Source organism: Betta splendens, chromosome 11, assembly GCF_900634795.4.
Source record: "Betta splendens chromosome 11, fBetSpl5.4, whole genome shotgun sequence".
Taxonomy (NCBI): Eukaryota; Metazoa; Chordata; class Actinopteri; order Anabantiformes; family Osphronemidae; genus Betta; species Betta splendens.
This window is the reverse complement of record NC_040891.2, coordinates 11,686,212-11,700,419: the sequence shown is the minus strand read 5'-3', so window position 1 is coordinate 11,700,419 and position 14,208 is coordinate 11,686,212. Positions and strand designations below refer to the sequence as shown.

Genomic DNA, 14,208 nt, shown 5'->3' with positions numbered 1-14,208 from the left:
GGAAGGAATTCTGAGATAACCCACCCAGATGACACCATGAATGCTTTTGTTGGATGAATGCGTTGCATCATGTTTCCAGGGACATGGCATCTAATCCAGACCTGCTGAAATATTCTTGGCAGTGTGTGAGTGCGAGAGTATGAACAGAGTTTTACCTAGAGATAATCAGTCACACAGAGAAACGTTTGAATCTAGTTGTAAATACATGTCATACTATTAAATATCAGACAGCTCCATCTTTTTATGCCTTCCTTGATTGCTTTTAAATAAATATTAAGAATGCAGCCTGGGTGCTTCTTTAAATTAAAACTGATGGTAAAATGCTTAAACTGTACAGTTCTTTACTTCTGTCTATTTAAAACCTCTTTGCTGGCCTATTATTATATTCTATACACTTTGTCGAGCATGGCACCAACCTAGAAAAGCAATTAACACGTTCCCTTATATTCGTAGTGACTGCTCGTAAACATGAAAGGTCTTAGTGAAAGTGCGTTTTCCAGCTCGTATCCAAATCTTTCACCACACTGCCAGAGGTGGAGGGTTCGTCTGGAAACGGGCCTTGAGGAGGGGGAGCCTCCTCCCCGCCACCAGCGTCTGCATTGGACCAGCTACGCGTCCAGGGGACCTGTGAGCCAATGAATGGAGGCGCAGACGCAGGCAGCGCACACGGCTTTGCGCACCGGTCACCGGAGGGGCGCACAGACGCTGCGCAAAGTCTAAGGTCACATTACAATCCAAATTTGCAGAAAATACGTTTGTGCACCCGGCCGCATCGAGATGGAGAATAAAGTGACAGATTTCTCGGGCAGATGGAAAATGAAGTCTTCGGAAAATTTCGAGGAACTTTTAAGAGCGCTGGGTGAGTAGTTGTTTTTGCAGCATTTGGCGTGATGCTTTCTGAAAAACAAGAAACTTTTCTTCTGTGCTAAAACATATAACACAGGATATGTCGAGATTTTCCTAATTAACTCTCCCACATTGAAATGCCTTTGCAGAGATATACAGAGGAGTGCATATTGTGTCTTGGCTTAGCTCTTTAAAATGTAACAACCAAGATGTAATAACGTTAATGCACCTTCCCTCCAAAGACCTAGCAATTATTTAGTGTCATTATTTCTTAGAAATCCCCCAAAGTGATGGATGTTGGAGGTTTGAATAGTTTCCTTCTGCCCTGTTATGACTTATAGATTCAGGAAGTGTTGGACTGTAGGTTCCCCTTTGGTGAGAACAGAGAGAAAGGTCAGGTGAGGGCACATCATAGGCATCCATTTAAAATCTTAGGACAAATAGCCTGGGGAGGAATGTTAGATCAGGCTCATCTGAAGCAGGGTCCTCCTCATGCGGTTGTAATTAGAGTCAATGTAAACGGAACTAAGCCTTGACATGGGCCCCAGCAGCCGGCCGGCTGGGAGACTTTCCTTCTCTGCCCCGGGCCTCTTTGATCCCGTGTAGAGCTAAGTGTGTGAGTGTGTTGTCTCCATTAGCGCCAGTCCACGAGCTAAATGAGTCCAGTTTTCTAGGCATGTTTCTGGACTAGACCAGTCCAGTCGTGTGGCACAGAGACACTGTCAGCAGGTTTTAAAAAGGTTGAGACATAAATAAAGTGAAAAACCTGAGCGAGATGCAAACCGACTTTTCTCCTTTAACTGTGGTTTAAATGATGCCACAGATTTTGCATTGTTTCAAACAATTAGGAACAATTAACATATGGTTCAGGTTACTGGCAACCATTGACAGAAGTACAAAAATAGGACCTCTCAGAGATCAGATTCCATTTTATAATTAAACACAAATGACACACAAACACCACAAAGAAATGGAAAACATTCAAAAACAACAAATTGAAACTCTTCCGTAAATACATTGAACTTCACATGTCTAATCTTTGTGTGGTCAGGAGTGAATGTGTTCCTCAGGAAGATTGCTGTGACTGCAGCATCCAGCCCTGCAGTGGAAATAGCCCAACAGGGGGAGAGTCTGTCCATCAAGACGTCCACCAGCGTCCGCACCACACACGTGTCGTTCACCGTGGGTCAGTCCTTCAGTGAGGCCACGGTGGACGGACGCCCCTGCACGGTAACGCAATCAAACTATCCTGAATCAATGTCAGTGAATGCACACCAGTGTCTGACCAGAGACAGCACAACTAGTTCACCAGAGACACACATGGAAATCATTGTAGTGCAGCTCCAGAGCCCTGGTGATAATACGCTACATGGACCTGTTCTTCATTTTAAGACCGGCATAGATCACACTTCAAAGTGTGTAAGCGAGGTCACTAAATAAAACGCATCTCGAATGAATCTCTGCAGAGTTTTCCAAAGTGGGAGACGGATCGAAAGATCAGCTGTGAACAGACCTTACAGAAAGGCGAGGGGCCGAAGACGGCGTGGACCCGAGAGCTGACCAACGACGGAGAGCTGATTCTGGTCATTTGCTTTTTACAGCTTTCATTTTCCTTTTTAAAATAGTGCAGCTCTTGCTGCAGTACAGTAGCATCAGTGATGAGCATATAAAAATGTAAAATAAAGACTTACAAATTTTTAGTGAGTGCGTCATTTTATGATATAAGTTCAATGTACAGTACAAGCTTTACATCATATGCATCAGCAGTGTCAGAATGTTAACTTGTGCTTTCTTCTTGTTGTCTTTCAGACAATGACGGCCGGAGATGTTGTCTGCACCAGGGTTTATGAAAGGGAATGAGGAATTAATTTCATGACTGTCACACAATCCCTCTGTGTTGTGCCTCATGTATGGTTTACATTTACTGGCCCTGTTTTCTTCTTTGTCCTTTCCTCCCAGTCGGTCAGATGTTGGTCAGATCTTACTCAAACACTTGTATAGTTGGCCTTTAAAAAAGCAAAGTCTCTCTATGTATCATATATAAATGTAAACATTTTGCAACATTTTTCAATGCTTTATTGCAAAAACGCTTTTAAACGTGTCCAAAAACATTTTTATATAAACTCATTGTTTGATGTTCCTTATTCTGCCTCCTCCCTCTAGCTCCCACTCCCTTGTACATCTGCATATCACTTTACATCACTGTCTGCCATTCATACTCTCCTCATCATTCCTCCACCCATCACGTCTTCATCCTTCCATGTGCAATCCAATACTTTGTCCTCTGTGTGCTCTCTGTCATCGCAGCTCACAACAATATGAAGTTAATTAGTTCAAACAAAAAATCCTAAAGACAATTCATGTTTTATAACCTCGGCTTTGAGAGAGAATTGGCCCAGGGAAGGGGGGAAGGGAGTGGAGAGGAAAACGAGTGAAGGCAGCCATGAGAAATTAGTTCATAGCATCAAGAGAAGGTTGAACTTCCCACACTCCTCTTTCCAGATGTACCTACTTACAGAATGAGCTCAGTAAAAATCCCCCACCCTTATTCTCTGGCCTTGCACCCAGGTATAGAGAGTAAAGGCTTTGGATTTTCACTTCCACAAAAAATAATTTTGACATGATCTATGTAAACTAAAATAAACGGACCAAAACTCCACACGATGCTTCCGTCTGAGACAGACTTCGCATTGAGGTAAACGGACCTTCAGGGTTTTCAGGCACTTCCTGAGGCGAGCGCCGCTACGGTTCACAAGCTGTGATGGTTATTCCAGGTTTACATGCGGCGTGCAGACAAGCACACCTCTGAAGTGCTTCCCAGTTTATGCACGGAGTGCTGAGCAAGCAGCAGGGGGGACTGGGCCCCCTTCAGAATGGTCTCAATAACCTCGGCGGGTACATCTGCGGTGGAGGAAATATGCAGATCCTTTCCGGGAGTGAAATGTTGTCTCCATGAAAGGAGGAGAGCGAAAAGGTCGTGTGTGGCCAAGTATGCGTGACTTACACAACTTCACACATTTAGTACATGCTTTTGTGTACCACCGACTAAAAGTATGGTTTCAGTGGCTTCAGTGATTGTGTAAGCGCTTGTCATAACCGCAGCTCTTTAACTGTCCTCTGGGGTGCTTGCAAAGTTTGTCGCTCTTCGCACAATAATAAGAAAATCGGCATTGCGCACTCGAGTCAAAGCGACCCCCTCGACTAATGGTTCCTGAGCAGCCCGACCCGCCCAGTCCCTCCTTGTTAGCCGGGTCACTTTCCACACACGGTTGTGCCAGATCATTCCATAGACAGTGATGTCATGGAGCGCTGCGATGCTCGATTGGTCGAGGAATGCTGCGGTTTTAGGAAGTCCAGCATTTGAATCATGGCCATCGGGGCCCAACAAGGCAGGGCCCATTAGAGGAAAAAATGAGTCACACTCATCAGCTGACAAACACAGATGCTGCTAAGACATATGTAAATATACCAGCATGCATACAGTACATGCAAATCCTCTACATACAGTATGTGTACATCAACAGGTCTGTGTATTTTGTACATGTGTGAGAGACAGTTCATTGTTTATAATGAAATCATATGACTGCTGTCACACATGTGACCCCATGTGACTTGTAGGAGACTGGAATAAAAAGGACCAGACTGGTTGTACAGGGTCATTAGGCCATAAGTGTGCAGGTGTAATCCTGTCTGCTGATGTTTGACCGGTGACTGTGAGGTCACATGTGAGAAGTACAAAGGCCAAGCTTCAGAGTGCTACTCAGGGTTCCCAGCATGTGTTTATATGTATGAACTAACTAGCTGTCATGTGTAAAACAATAAAGTTACAAATACAAATACAATTTATGGAGGGCATTTTTGAACACATAACATAAGTTCAATATGTCAGAAACTACTCATCTTTGTTTTATTCTTTTTTGCATTACCTGATTTTCTCATCTGAACAATTGCCTGACGTTTCAAGAGAATATAAGAAAAAGGATTTCTTAAAGGGACGAGAGAGACATCTACTGGACAAAGAGAAAACTGTTTTAAATCCAGCATATAATAAAACAAAATAAAATGGCAGATAGCTACAGTTTAAGTTTGTAGAAAAAATATTGGTAATAATACTTATAATGAAATATTAAATAGTTAATAAAATAACAGTAGATAGTTAATAATGTGTGCCCTCTACTGTTTAATGATTTATTAAATAAAATATTTTTTATTGCTATTAAGTGCAAGTGCTAACATTAATTTATATTAATCTAAGTTCTACAATGACAATTACCTAAAAAAATATTTAATTTTATTTCACAATCAAAATAAAATAAAACGTAGTCGAAGCCACGCAAACGTTGTTGCTCACGTGCTCCTCACATGACCGTGTCGACTTGTCCTTACTTCCTGTAGCACCATTGATTTTCCTGCGGAGAAAAACAACCGTTCTGCTTTGCTGCTCCTCTTGCGCCGTTAAAACAGCTCCAGACCGGATCCCGACCGTCCGGACCGAGGCAGAAGAAGCGCCAGCCCGTTGTAATGTGAAGTAGGCGTTTAAATGCAGCCGAACCTGCGGAGACATGACAACGGGAGAAGGGGCGGGTAGTCGAGAGGCTCAGTGACAGAATAAAGCCAAACCCAGGCTGCACCTTTCGTTTCTCACGAGACGCCAACGCCGCATTTCCTCTAGCATTAGCAGCGGGCGCGGGTCACGTGACGCCGCCGTCCACTGTCAAAATGTCAAAATACACGAGCTTCCCGGAGCCCATGGACGACAGCAACCCGTTCCAGGTGGGTGTTCGGCGCCGCCGCGGCCTGTCAGGGTGTGTTTGATGGAGTCGCACTCGGGAGCGTTGTTCCTCGTGATAGTTGCTGCGTGATCTTTGCCGACTTGTAGCTCCTGTTAACAAAGAGGACATTAAGGGAAGTCCCTAAGGACAGACGCTGCGGAAAATCAAGGCAAACAACCCACTGAGCAGATTGAATAACCCCATTATTGGTTTGTTTTTAATGTAGGACCCGGCTGTGACTCAACACAGCAGCAGCGCTGGATACGCCACACTGGACCTGTACAACCCATTTGATAACACATCTAAGGTGAGCATTGTTTCTTCTACTGTATGTATTATTAATGGAAGCAATATAACAATGGCTGCAATTACAAAAATGCGGGAAACTTCCTCATAGTCCAAGTAGATGTATTGGTCACTTTATTCGAGAAACAGGAAGGAACTAGGGGCCATGAACAAAAGGCCCCCCTCGATTTGGAAAGGCTGTTATGAAGTTGGTGACGTATGATGAAACACAACATTAGTGCAGTGTGAGCTAAAACTGACATGATAAAAGTGAAACCACAAGGTGATGTGTGATTAATTTTTTGTTTTTTTAACGTTTCAGCCTCCTCCGCCGTATGAAGCCACCTCTCCTTCTGCTCCAGCTTTACCTGCACAGACGCCACCCAGCAGGACGACTCCCACTGAGCCTCGCAACTATGGCTCCTACAACACACAGGTACTTGTAAATGTAAACTTTGAAGCACATAATTTTTTTTATTGCTTTTCGTTATTTTTAAAAGGAATACATCACTCTTCAACACGTGACATGCGTGTTTGAGGTTTCATTTTCGCTGTCTTACCGCGTCAGGCGGCAGTGAACGCCACCACAGCGGAGCTGCAGAAGAAGCAGCAGGAGCTGGAGAAGAAAGCCGAGGAGCTGGAGAGGAGAGAGAGGGAGCTGGAGTCGCACAGCCTGGGAAGTGGCGCCTGTAAGAGCGGCTGAATTCAGGCTTTTCATATTTTTCCACCAGGATCTGATGGATAAATATTCTCGCACATTACTACATTACTTTTGCACTGAATTAGAAGAGTTTTTTACACTCGCATGGTTACGGTCACGTCAACCAAGCAAACACAAGATGTGGTAATTACTGTAAGTGTACTGTGCTTTGAACTTCTGTAATTCCAGTGTTTTCACTTCCTTTGCTTTTATTTCCCTGTTCTTCGCTTCAGCCCGTCAGAATAACTGGCCTCCACTGCCTTCGTTCTGCCCGGTGGGCCCCTGTTTCTACCAGGACATCAACGTGGAGATCAGCCAGCGTTTCCAGCGCACCGTCACCACCATGTACTACTTCTGGATGTGTGGGTTCTTATTGTTACTATTACTTATTATCACTCATTTGGGGTGCGACTGAAATCAAACTACACTGACTCTTTAGCAGTGAACTAATTTGGACTCGTCAGTGAAAAGCAGCACAAGCAAAGGAAATATTTTAGGACACCAAGCCAACCGCTGACTCACGCGTTTTCTGTGTGACCTTTTCTGTGGCGTTTGGAGAAAGCCCTTGACTGTTTGCACAGAGATTCTTCAAACTTCACTGCTAGATGGAGGCTGGAGCCAGCCGAAATCAGCGTCCGACAAAGGTGCAGCTGTCTTCGTCTGGGGCCCAAAGAGGGGCTGGAAATTAATCTGTTCTGGTTGTGCGTGTATGTTCACGTGCAAGTTTTGGCTTTGATGTGAATTAATTAGAAAAAAAAATATTCGAAGGGCTTCATTTTTTTTTTTTTTTTTTTTACATTTGTAGGCATAAGGGTGGAACTTTGGCGTCTGTCACATCAGCAGTGTCAGGAATTAAATATCAAAGGCTCGACATCACAGTTACAGCAGAAAGGAAAGACATTTGAAACTAGTGGGATTATGTGATTATCTGGTACCCGCAGTGTCAGCTCTTTTAGTATTGGTTTAACAAAAATGTTTCTATGCAGTGAGGTTGGAGATCATATCTATATATATATGAATATCAAACTTTTAGTGGTAATAAACAAAGATCCCAGACAGAGACCAGTGAGATGCAGCTGACACATAAAAACACGTAGGATGGAAGAGCTGCTCCTGAAACTCACTTTTGTTGACTGACCCATTTTCCTCTTCTTCCTTCTGTCTGTGTCTAGTTGGTGCTTGCACGCTGCTCTATAATCTGGTCTCCTCCGTGGCCATGTTCTGCGTGGACACCACTGGTGGTGTCGGCCTGGGCCTTGCCATCCTCTGGGCCCTGCTCTTCACCCCCTGCTCCTTTGTCTGCTGGTACCGTCCTATGTATAAAGCATTCAGGTGTGTACTATGGGGAAAAACATTCCCATCCTTCATCCTTCATCTGTTACAAAGATGATAACAATCCTAAACTGTGTCTAGTTTGGATTTCTTCTGCTTCTGCCCTTTAGGAGTGACAGCTCCTTCAACTTCTTCGTGTTCTTCTTCATATTCTTTGCCCAAGTGGTCGTCTACATCATCATGACCATTGGTATTCCTGGATGGGGTTTCAGGTAAAAAAAAAACACCCCAATGTGGACAAAAAGTTTGAAAGTGGGTAAATTACAAAGAGAAGATGGTCAAAACGAAGTGGAGATATTTGAATTTGCTGACTCCCCTCACTGTCTAATTCTCTCTCTCTCTCTGTCGGTCCCTTAGTGGATGGATCGTGAGCCTTGCTGCTTTTAAAGCCCATAAAGCTGTTGGTGTGATCATGATGATAAATGCCGTCCTCTTTACTTCCCAAGCTGCCATGGGAGTTATCATGCTGAAGAAAGTGAGTAGATTTGGTATTTAGTTTGGATTTAGAAACTGGATGTGAAATATATACTTGAAAGTCTTATAACACTAGTATATACAGTGCTACATATCAATAAGAGACAATAGGCAACTGTGTAATATAAGTGGAAGCTAGACGGTCCGGCTTTAGTTTAGCTTTCCACCTGCTTTGTCCACATAATCTCAACAGGTGGTCTACCTAGCGTGAAGCAGTCAGTAGAACAGCCGCCGTATCCGGTTACTGTATCGTTTTCACCCTCACCGTTTACACGATGTGATGGCGAGCTGCTGCTCGTTTCAGGTGTCAGCCTTTTCTGCTCCTTCCTGTTCCAGATTCACAGCTTGTACAGGCAGACGGATGCCAGCTTCCAGAAGGCCCAGGCGGAGTTCGCCACCGGTGTCATGTCCAATCAGAGCGTTCGCCAGGCTGCAGCCAATGCCGCCCAGGGGGCCTTTAATGCACCACGATAGACGACAACGACGGGGCCTGGGAGTGTGGGTAGTGGATGAAAAGGAGGGCTAAGAGGATCTTTGGTATTTATCCCCACCGAATCTGATGGATGGCAGCAGAGCAGTTCATAAAATTAACCCTGGTTAAGCTAAAATTCAGGGCATTGTGCATAAAACAAGAGGTGGGGTCGTCTTAAACTTAAAATGAATACAGGAAAAGTCAGCTAAATTGCCAAACTAGAAGTCATGCATATACTTTGTGTTGCTTCGTGAAACTGAAGGATGCTGCCAGATGTACATACTATAAGATTCTAAAGCTGCCAGTAAACACAGGGAGAATGTTTTTGAAAAAGAAAAAGCAGATTTGAAGATTTAGCATTTTTGATGAAGTCGTATGTGCATTGTCTTTTGAAGGTGCCACACTGAGGCAATGTTGCCATTCTAACTGCTGTTTCTTAACTAACACTAACAAGTTGTTTAGGTCGTAATACAAATGAGAATGTCTCTATAAAACCTCTTGCACTGTAGATTGTGTTGTTTTGGTTTTATGTGCCACTGTTATGTTAGTGCAGCTTGTGGTTGTCAGAATTATTGCAGGTCAATGTCTTGATTTTATTAAAATACTGGATGCTCACACATTCGACTGCCGTTTCAGATTTTTCCAACTATTATCGTCTGCAAGTAGTTGTATTACCATGGTTTCACAAAACCATTCATGAAGCAGGAGGTCATGACCTAACTGCCATGGAAACCGAAAGAAATTTCTATAAGGAAATAGTTCGAAATTAGCTGTTAACTGAGTCATTTTTTTTCTCTGTAATTAACTCTGAGTATATTCAGCCGTAGACCAGTAATACGTTGTTAGGAACGGCTCTGGTGTAAAACTAAACTTCACTGTCTCCTACAGACCCTTATTATGTTTCATTTAATCTAAATTGTAAAACACTATGGTCAGTTTTTAAGGGCTATTATAAATAAAGCTGACTTTTACTTTTACTTTGACCCTTCGCTGCAGTGTTTAATGTTATTTCTAAAGACCGACGTCGTCCTTGAACATTTTTATGATCTGGCGACACCCAACACACTTCAAGGAAACTACATCCACTGTGTCATTTTGACAAATTGTATCTGTTTTTAACTTTGGAGTTTATTTTTACAACTTGGACGAAACAAATTTGATACCCGAACCACAAACGAGTCCTTAATCACGAGGCATCTTTTTAACATACAATGTTTATCTAAGTAAAGTTAAAAATAACGGTATTTTGTGCCTGGTTTTTAACTAGCAACATCCGTGGGACACTTTTCGGAACTTCCTGGACACAAGGCACCAGCACCAGCACCGCGACCCGTCGGACGCGCAGAGACTTTTATGGGCTGCCACGGTGACGTCACGCCGCAGACTTCACCGCGAAGATGGCGGAGGCCGCGGACGCGCCACAACACCGGTTTTTCTGTCACTGCTGTAAATGTGAAACGAGCCCTAAACTCCCGGTGAGTCACTTCGGAGCGTGCTCCGTTCCACGTGTACTGGTCTGGGGACCCACATGCACGGAGGGAGTAGAGCGCACAGCTTTCCTTTTTTTTTGAAACGTGCAAAGATTAATTTGAACTCTTCGGGCCAATTTTGATTTTCCTTTACCAGCCAAGTCGACCGCACGGTCACCGGTAAATGACTGTTTACGTGCGTCAGTGCGTGCTGCTAGATTTCACATTCAGCAGACGCAGTGAAATCCGGCGAGTCACGTTGCCATATTTAGAAGCACCGTCGCTGACGAGCTCGTGCACAGTTGTCCGCTGTCATCTGCGTGTACGCGAAGTGAAGGGGAGTGTCCCCACATGGTCACACAGACGCAAATACGGGTTGTGCTTGTTGTTTAATCCGCTCTTTTAATTCGTTTAAAGCACGCGGCCGTTATCTTCCAGGGGACGTGCGCACTTTGCTGCTGCTGGAGCGCGTGCCCTGCGTCATTGACGTTTTCCTTGGCACCGTTACGCACCGTTATTGTTATATTCCAATAGCGATTGTGTGTAAGTGAGACAGGCTTGGTTACACGGTTTCACGTGTCCAAAAGTGAGCGCACGTCACTCATTGCGTAATTAAAACAAATTAATATATTGTTAATAGGTAATATTCAGTATTGTACTTGATTCCAAATGCCTTTCTATAGGATTATTGGTGGGTGCAGCACCAGATTTATGTTGATGGTTTCAGATGCACATGTAATTATTTATGTAACGTTTCACTGTTCTTTTGATACAATGGTGGATATTTTTCTCTTTAAGGATTTTGTTTGTCCCACATGTGATTCTGGCTTCATTGAGGAGGTGTCGGAAGACTCCAGGTATATCAGTCCATGTTGTTATCTCCTTGTTTGGAAACGTTGCTTATTCATTGTATACAGGCTTTTTACACCATTAAAACTTAATTAATATTGATTTCTTCTAGTCTCCTGACAGAAAGCACATCATTGGCCGCTCAAGATTCAAACCTGTTGTTATCCGAAGTATGTTGTTGCAACCGTCATTTTAATAAAAACACTTTTCTTCCTCTGCTTGATGCGTGACTTCTCCGGTCTCTCTCCAAGTTATGGCAGCTGCTGTTTATGGAGCGCTCCGCTCTGCTGTCACATCCACCCTCCTCCGAGTCCGACCCAGTTGACGGCGAGCATGTAGCTGCAGATCAGAGCCACGCTACAGTGTCACCAGGTACTTCGGAGGCAAGAGAAGAGTCTCCAGAGTCTGAACAAGAGAGGCTGTCCAGACTTAACGAAACGCCTGGAGTGGAAGGGTGTGTGGACATGGTACACAGACGCTTTAGCTGTGTTTATAAGTGCCTGCTTAAGCTGCATGTTAATAAATGTATAGATTTCTTTTCTCAGCCCCCTCATATTTTCTTACTTTGTTATTGCACATATTTCTTTATGAAACTTTTATTGCCAAAATGTTTTGTGCGCTTGTTGTGTTGATGTTGCATGCAAATTTCAGCTTAGTATTGACAGTATACAGTAGACGCAGTACAGTACCCCTAATCTGCTTGCACTGATTTGAAAAATGGAGAGCAGCTGCCTGCATCAGTGGCTTCACTTGTTCCAAATGAAACCATAAAAGCATGGCATGAAATGAAACGACGGACTCCGTCTTTTGAAAGCAGACCGAAGCAGCAGACTTTCGCTCTCTGTTTGTGTCCCTTCAAGGATTGTGCAGCAGTTCTTGGCTGGCCTGTTTTCCAGCAATGCAAATCCTGGTGCTGCACCAGCTGCACTGTAAACACCTTCAAATTTTTGATTCACATAATTTACTTTAGATATTATCTGAACTTGTGTGACAGCCCGGCTCTCTGTCTTCCCTGCTCTTTTTTATTTACCGTATCTCTCAGATCCAGCATGCTACACTTGCACTCAAACCCCGGAGACTATGCTTGGGGTCAGGGAGGTCTGGATGCTGTCATCACTGAGGTTAGTGGTGTCTAGGAAGAGACTTTTAAGACCATATTCATTTATATTCCATCGCAGGCTTCATCTATTCACATCTATTATCTCACAAGGTCATAAACGTAGTTCTTTCCTTATTCCCAGACTCTTTATGTATGTCTTTCTACATACAAACTATGAACTGCTTCTCCCTCTCACCCACTAGTTGTTAGGACAGTTGGAGAGCACAGGTCCACCTCCTGCAGAAAAAGACACGATCTCATCCCTCCCAACAGTGTGCATCTCCCAGGAACAGACAGGTGGCGTACTCGGCACTGTGTCATGTATATTATGGTATTTAACGTTGAGATTTGTTATTGATATCTTCCTACTTGGCTGTAGTGTATATTTTTTTGGTCCTTCCGCCTTTTGTGTCTTTGTGTTTCCTGCTCTTATCTTCTGTTTCTTTCTTCACAGCCTTCTTATCCTCATCCTTAGTTCTTACTGCCTTTTATCTGTCTTTGTGTTTTCCTGTCTAAAGACCTGATACAACATATTTCAAATGAAGCAAGATGTTAATTAAAAACCTTTTTGAAAACTAATACTATACGGTCAACCTGATAGTTTTCTTCTTAACACAATTTAATTAGAGTCTTCTGCATCTCTTTGTCTGTCTTTTCTCTCCCCCAGACTGCAGAATGGAGTGTCCAGTTTGTAGGGAGGAGTACTCATTAGGGGAATCTGTCAGGAAGCTTCCCTGCCTCCATTACTTTCACAGTGAATGTATAGTGCCTTGGCTGGAGCTGGTAAGGATGTAGAGTACCCGTGGTTAGTGGGCTAAGGTGTTTGAAGGTCTCTTAGATTTGTCATTGCAATTTAAACAGTGTGACACACATCCTCGCTGGAAGGCCGTGAACACAGAAACGTTTTTGTTTCTGAACGTTGTACTAGAATTGTGATAATGCTTCTTTGGTTTCTAGTGCCATGCTAAAAATGCCATCCTGTGACTAATTGCATTGTTGTACAGATGATTCAATGTTTTTTATTAAATCTCTCAGCACGATACATGCCCTGTCTGCCGTAAAAGCCTGGATGGTGTCGACAACAGCCTCCCGCCCACATCAGCACCCCCGGAAGCTCGATCCATCAGGACAGAGCAACAGGAGAGGCACATCCTCTGAGACCCTGGACGACAAACTACCTCCTTCACTGTTTTCGACTCAGACGTTGTTTTCCGCTGCACCGACTGCTTATTGAAGAGTTTATTTTTATTTTCGGAATGAGTGACTCTGATGTCATGAACTAATTACCACTGAGCTGCCAGTGGCTGTCAAAATGATGGGAATCCACAGTTTTGAAATTATGATGATTAAGGCTTTTGGTACGACAGTTTCTTAATTCAGACCTTTTCCACCATACGTCATTTAACCTTTGTTTGACCTTTATGAGTCTGTTATTAAAGCCTTGACTTGTGTCCTCTACATCTTATTCTGTCCCCTACATAATCACAAGGTTTGCAAACAGATACTGTATATTTATAGCCATACCGCAGACCTTTTATTCGACAAACTAGTTTTATGCTAACTCGGGTGCTTTATTTCCCTGAGCTGCGTATGTATTCGGTGCTTTTGCATTTTTTCTGGACAACACAGCAGAATATTGTAGAAACTAATTAAATTAATCAGATAGAGTTCAGTCGGAAAGTAAGTTTTTAAAAGTATTTTAAGAGCGAGTAAAGTGTCACACGAAAATCTATGCGGATTAAATGACCTTAATTATAAGATAATGACTATTTGTTTATAGAGGATATGCTCGATGCTTGTCTGTCTGTCCACCTACACACTAGTTTTGCACAAAACAAGGATGTTTTGCGGCTTTTGTTCCTTACTCGTCCACTGAGAGGCTCGTGAAAGAATCACGCGAGCACCTGGCA

At 43.4% G+C, this 14,208-nt stretch overlaps 3 protein-coding genes across 4 annotated transcripts; all 3 read left to right on the top strand.

The window, feature by feature from the left end:
- The first annotated feature begins 627 nt into the window (after window positions 1–627).
- Window positions 628–2,990, top strand: crabp2b (cellular retinoic acid binding protein 2, b). Its single transcript, XM_029167063.3, has 4 exons — window positions 628–859; window positions 1,898–2,076; window positions 2,313–2,429; window positions 2,656–2,990. Exons 1-4 carry the CDS (start codon window positions 778–780, stop codon window positions 2,704–2,706), a joined length of 429 nt encoding a protein of 142 aa, XP_029022896.1. The 5' UTR covers window positions 628–777; the 3' UTR covers window positions 2,707–2,990.
- Window positions 2,991–5,196: 2,206 nt separating this feature from the next.
- On the top strand, window positions 5,197–9,498 carry scamp3 (secretory carrier membrane protein 3). Its single transcript, XM_029167062.3, has 9 exons — window positions 5,197–5,619; window positions 5,845–5,925; window positions 6,226–6,339; window positions 6,472–6,592; window positions 6,837–6,965; window positions 7,776–7,935; window positions 8,046–8,147; window positions 8,293–8,410; window positions 8,746–9,498. Exons 1-9 carry the CDS (start codon window positions 5,566–5,568, stop codon window positions 8,881–8,883), a joined length of 1,017 nt encoding a protein of 338 aa, XP_029022895.1. The 5' UTR covers window positions 5,197–5,565; the 3' UTR covers window positions 8,884–9,498.
- Window positions 9,499–10,200: 702 nt separating this feature from the next.
- Window positions 10,201–13,756, top strand: rnf115b (ring finger protein 115b). Of its 2 annotated transcripts, XM_029167972.3 has the most exons (9): window positions 10,201–10,356; window positions 11,149–11,207; window positions 11,312–11,369; window positions 11,451–11,653; window positions 12,060–12,128; window positions 12,242–12,320; window positions 12,502–12,595; window positions 12,966–13,081; window positions 13,334–13,756. In XM_029167972.3, the coding sequence occupies exons 1-9, from the start codon at window positions 10,279–10,281 to the stop codon at window positions 13,454–13,456; spliced, it is 879 nt and encodes a 292-aa protein (XP_029023805.1). In that variant the 5' UTR covers window positions 10,201–10,278; the 3' UTR covers window positions 13,457–13,756. The 2 variants fall into 2 exon arrangements, with proteins under 2 accessions (XP_029023805.1, XP_029023807.1); XM_029167974.3 differs by lacking the exon at window positions 12,060–12,128.
- The last annotated feature ends 452 nt before the right edge of the window (window positions 13,757–14,208 follow it).

Coding starts and splice junctions, on each gene's coding strand:
- rnf115b (XM_029167972.3), top strand. CDS start 10,279: ATGGCGGAGGCCGCGGACGCGCCACAACACCGGTTTTTCTGTCACTGC. Junction 10,357..11,148: donor AAACGAGCCCTAAACTCCCG/GTGAGTCACTTC, acceptor TTTCTCTTTAAG/GATTTTGTTTGTCCCACATG. Junction 12,129..12,241: donor GGTGCTGCACCAGCTGCACT/GTAAACACCTTC, acceptor CGTATCTCTCAG/ATCCAGCATGCTACACTTGC.
- crabp2b (XM_029167063.3), top strand. CDS start 778: ATGGAGAATAAAGTGACAGATTTCTCGGGCAGATGGAAAATGAAGTCT. Junction 860..1,897: donor GGAACTTTTAAGAGCGCTGG/GTGAGTAGTTGT, acceptor TTGTGTGGTCAG/GAGTGAATGTGTTCCTCAGG. Junction 2,077..2,312: donor TGGACGGACGCCCCTGCACG/GTAACGCAATCA, acceptor GAATCTCTGCAG/AGTTTTCCAAAGTGGGAGAC.
- scamp3 (XM_029167062.3), top strand. CDS start 5,566: ATGTCAAAATACACGAGCTTCCCGGAGCCCATGGACGACAGCAACCCG. Junction 6,593..6,836: donor CAGCCTGGGAAGTGGCGCCT/GTAAGAGCGGCT, acceptor TCTTCGCTTCAG/CCCGTCAGAATAACTGGCCT. Junction 6,966..7,775: donor CATGTACTACTTCTGGATGT/GTGGGTTCTTAT, acceptor GTCTGTGTCTAG/TTGGTGCTTGCACGCTGCTC.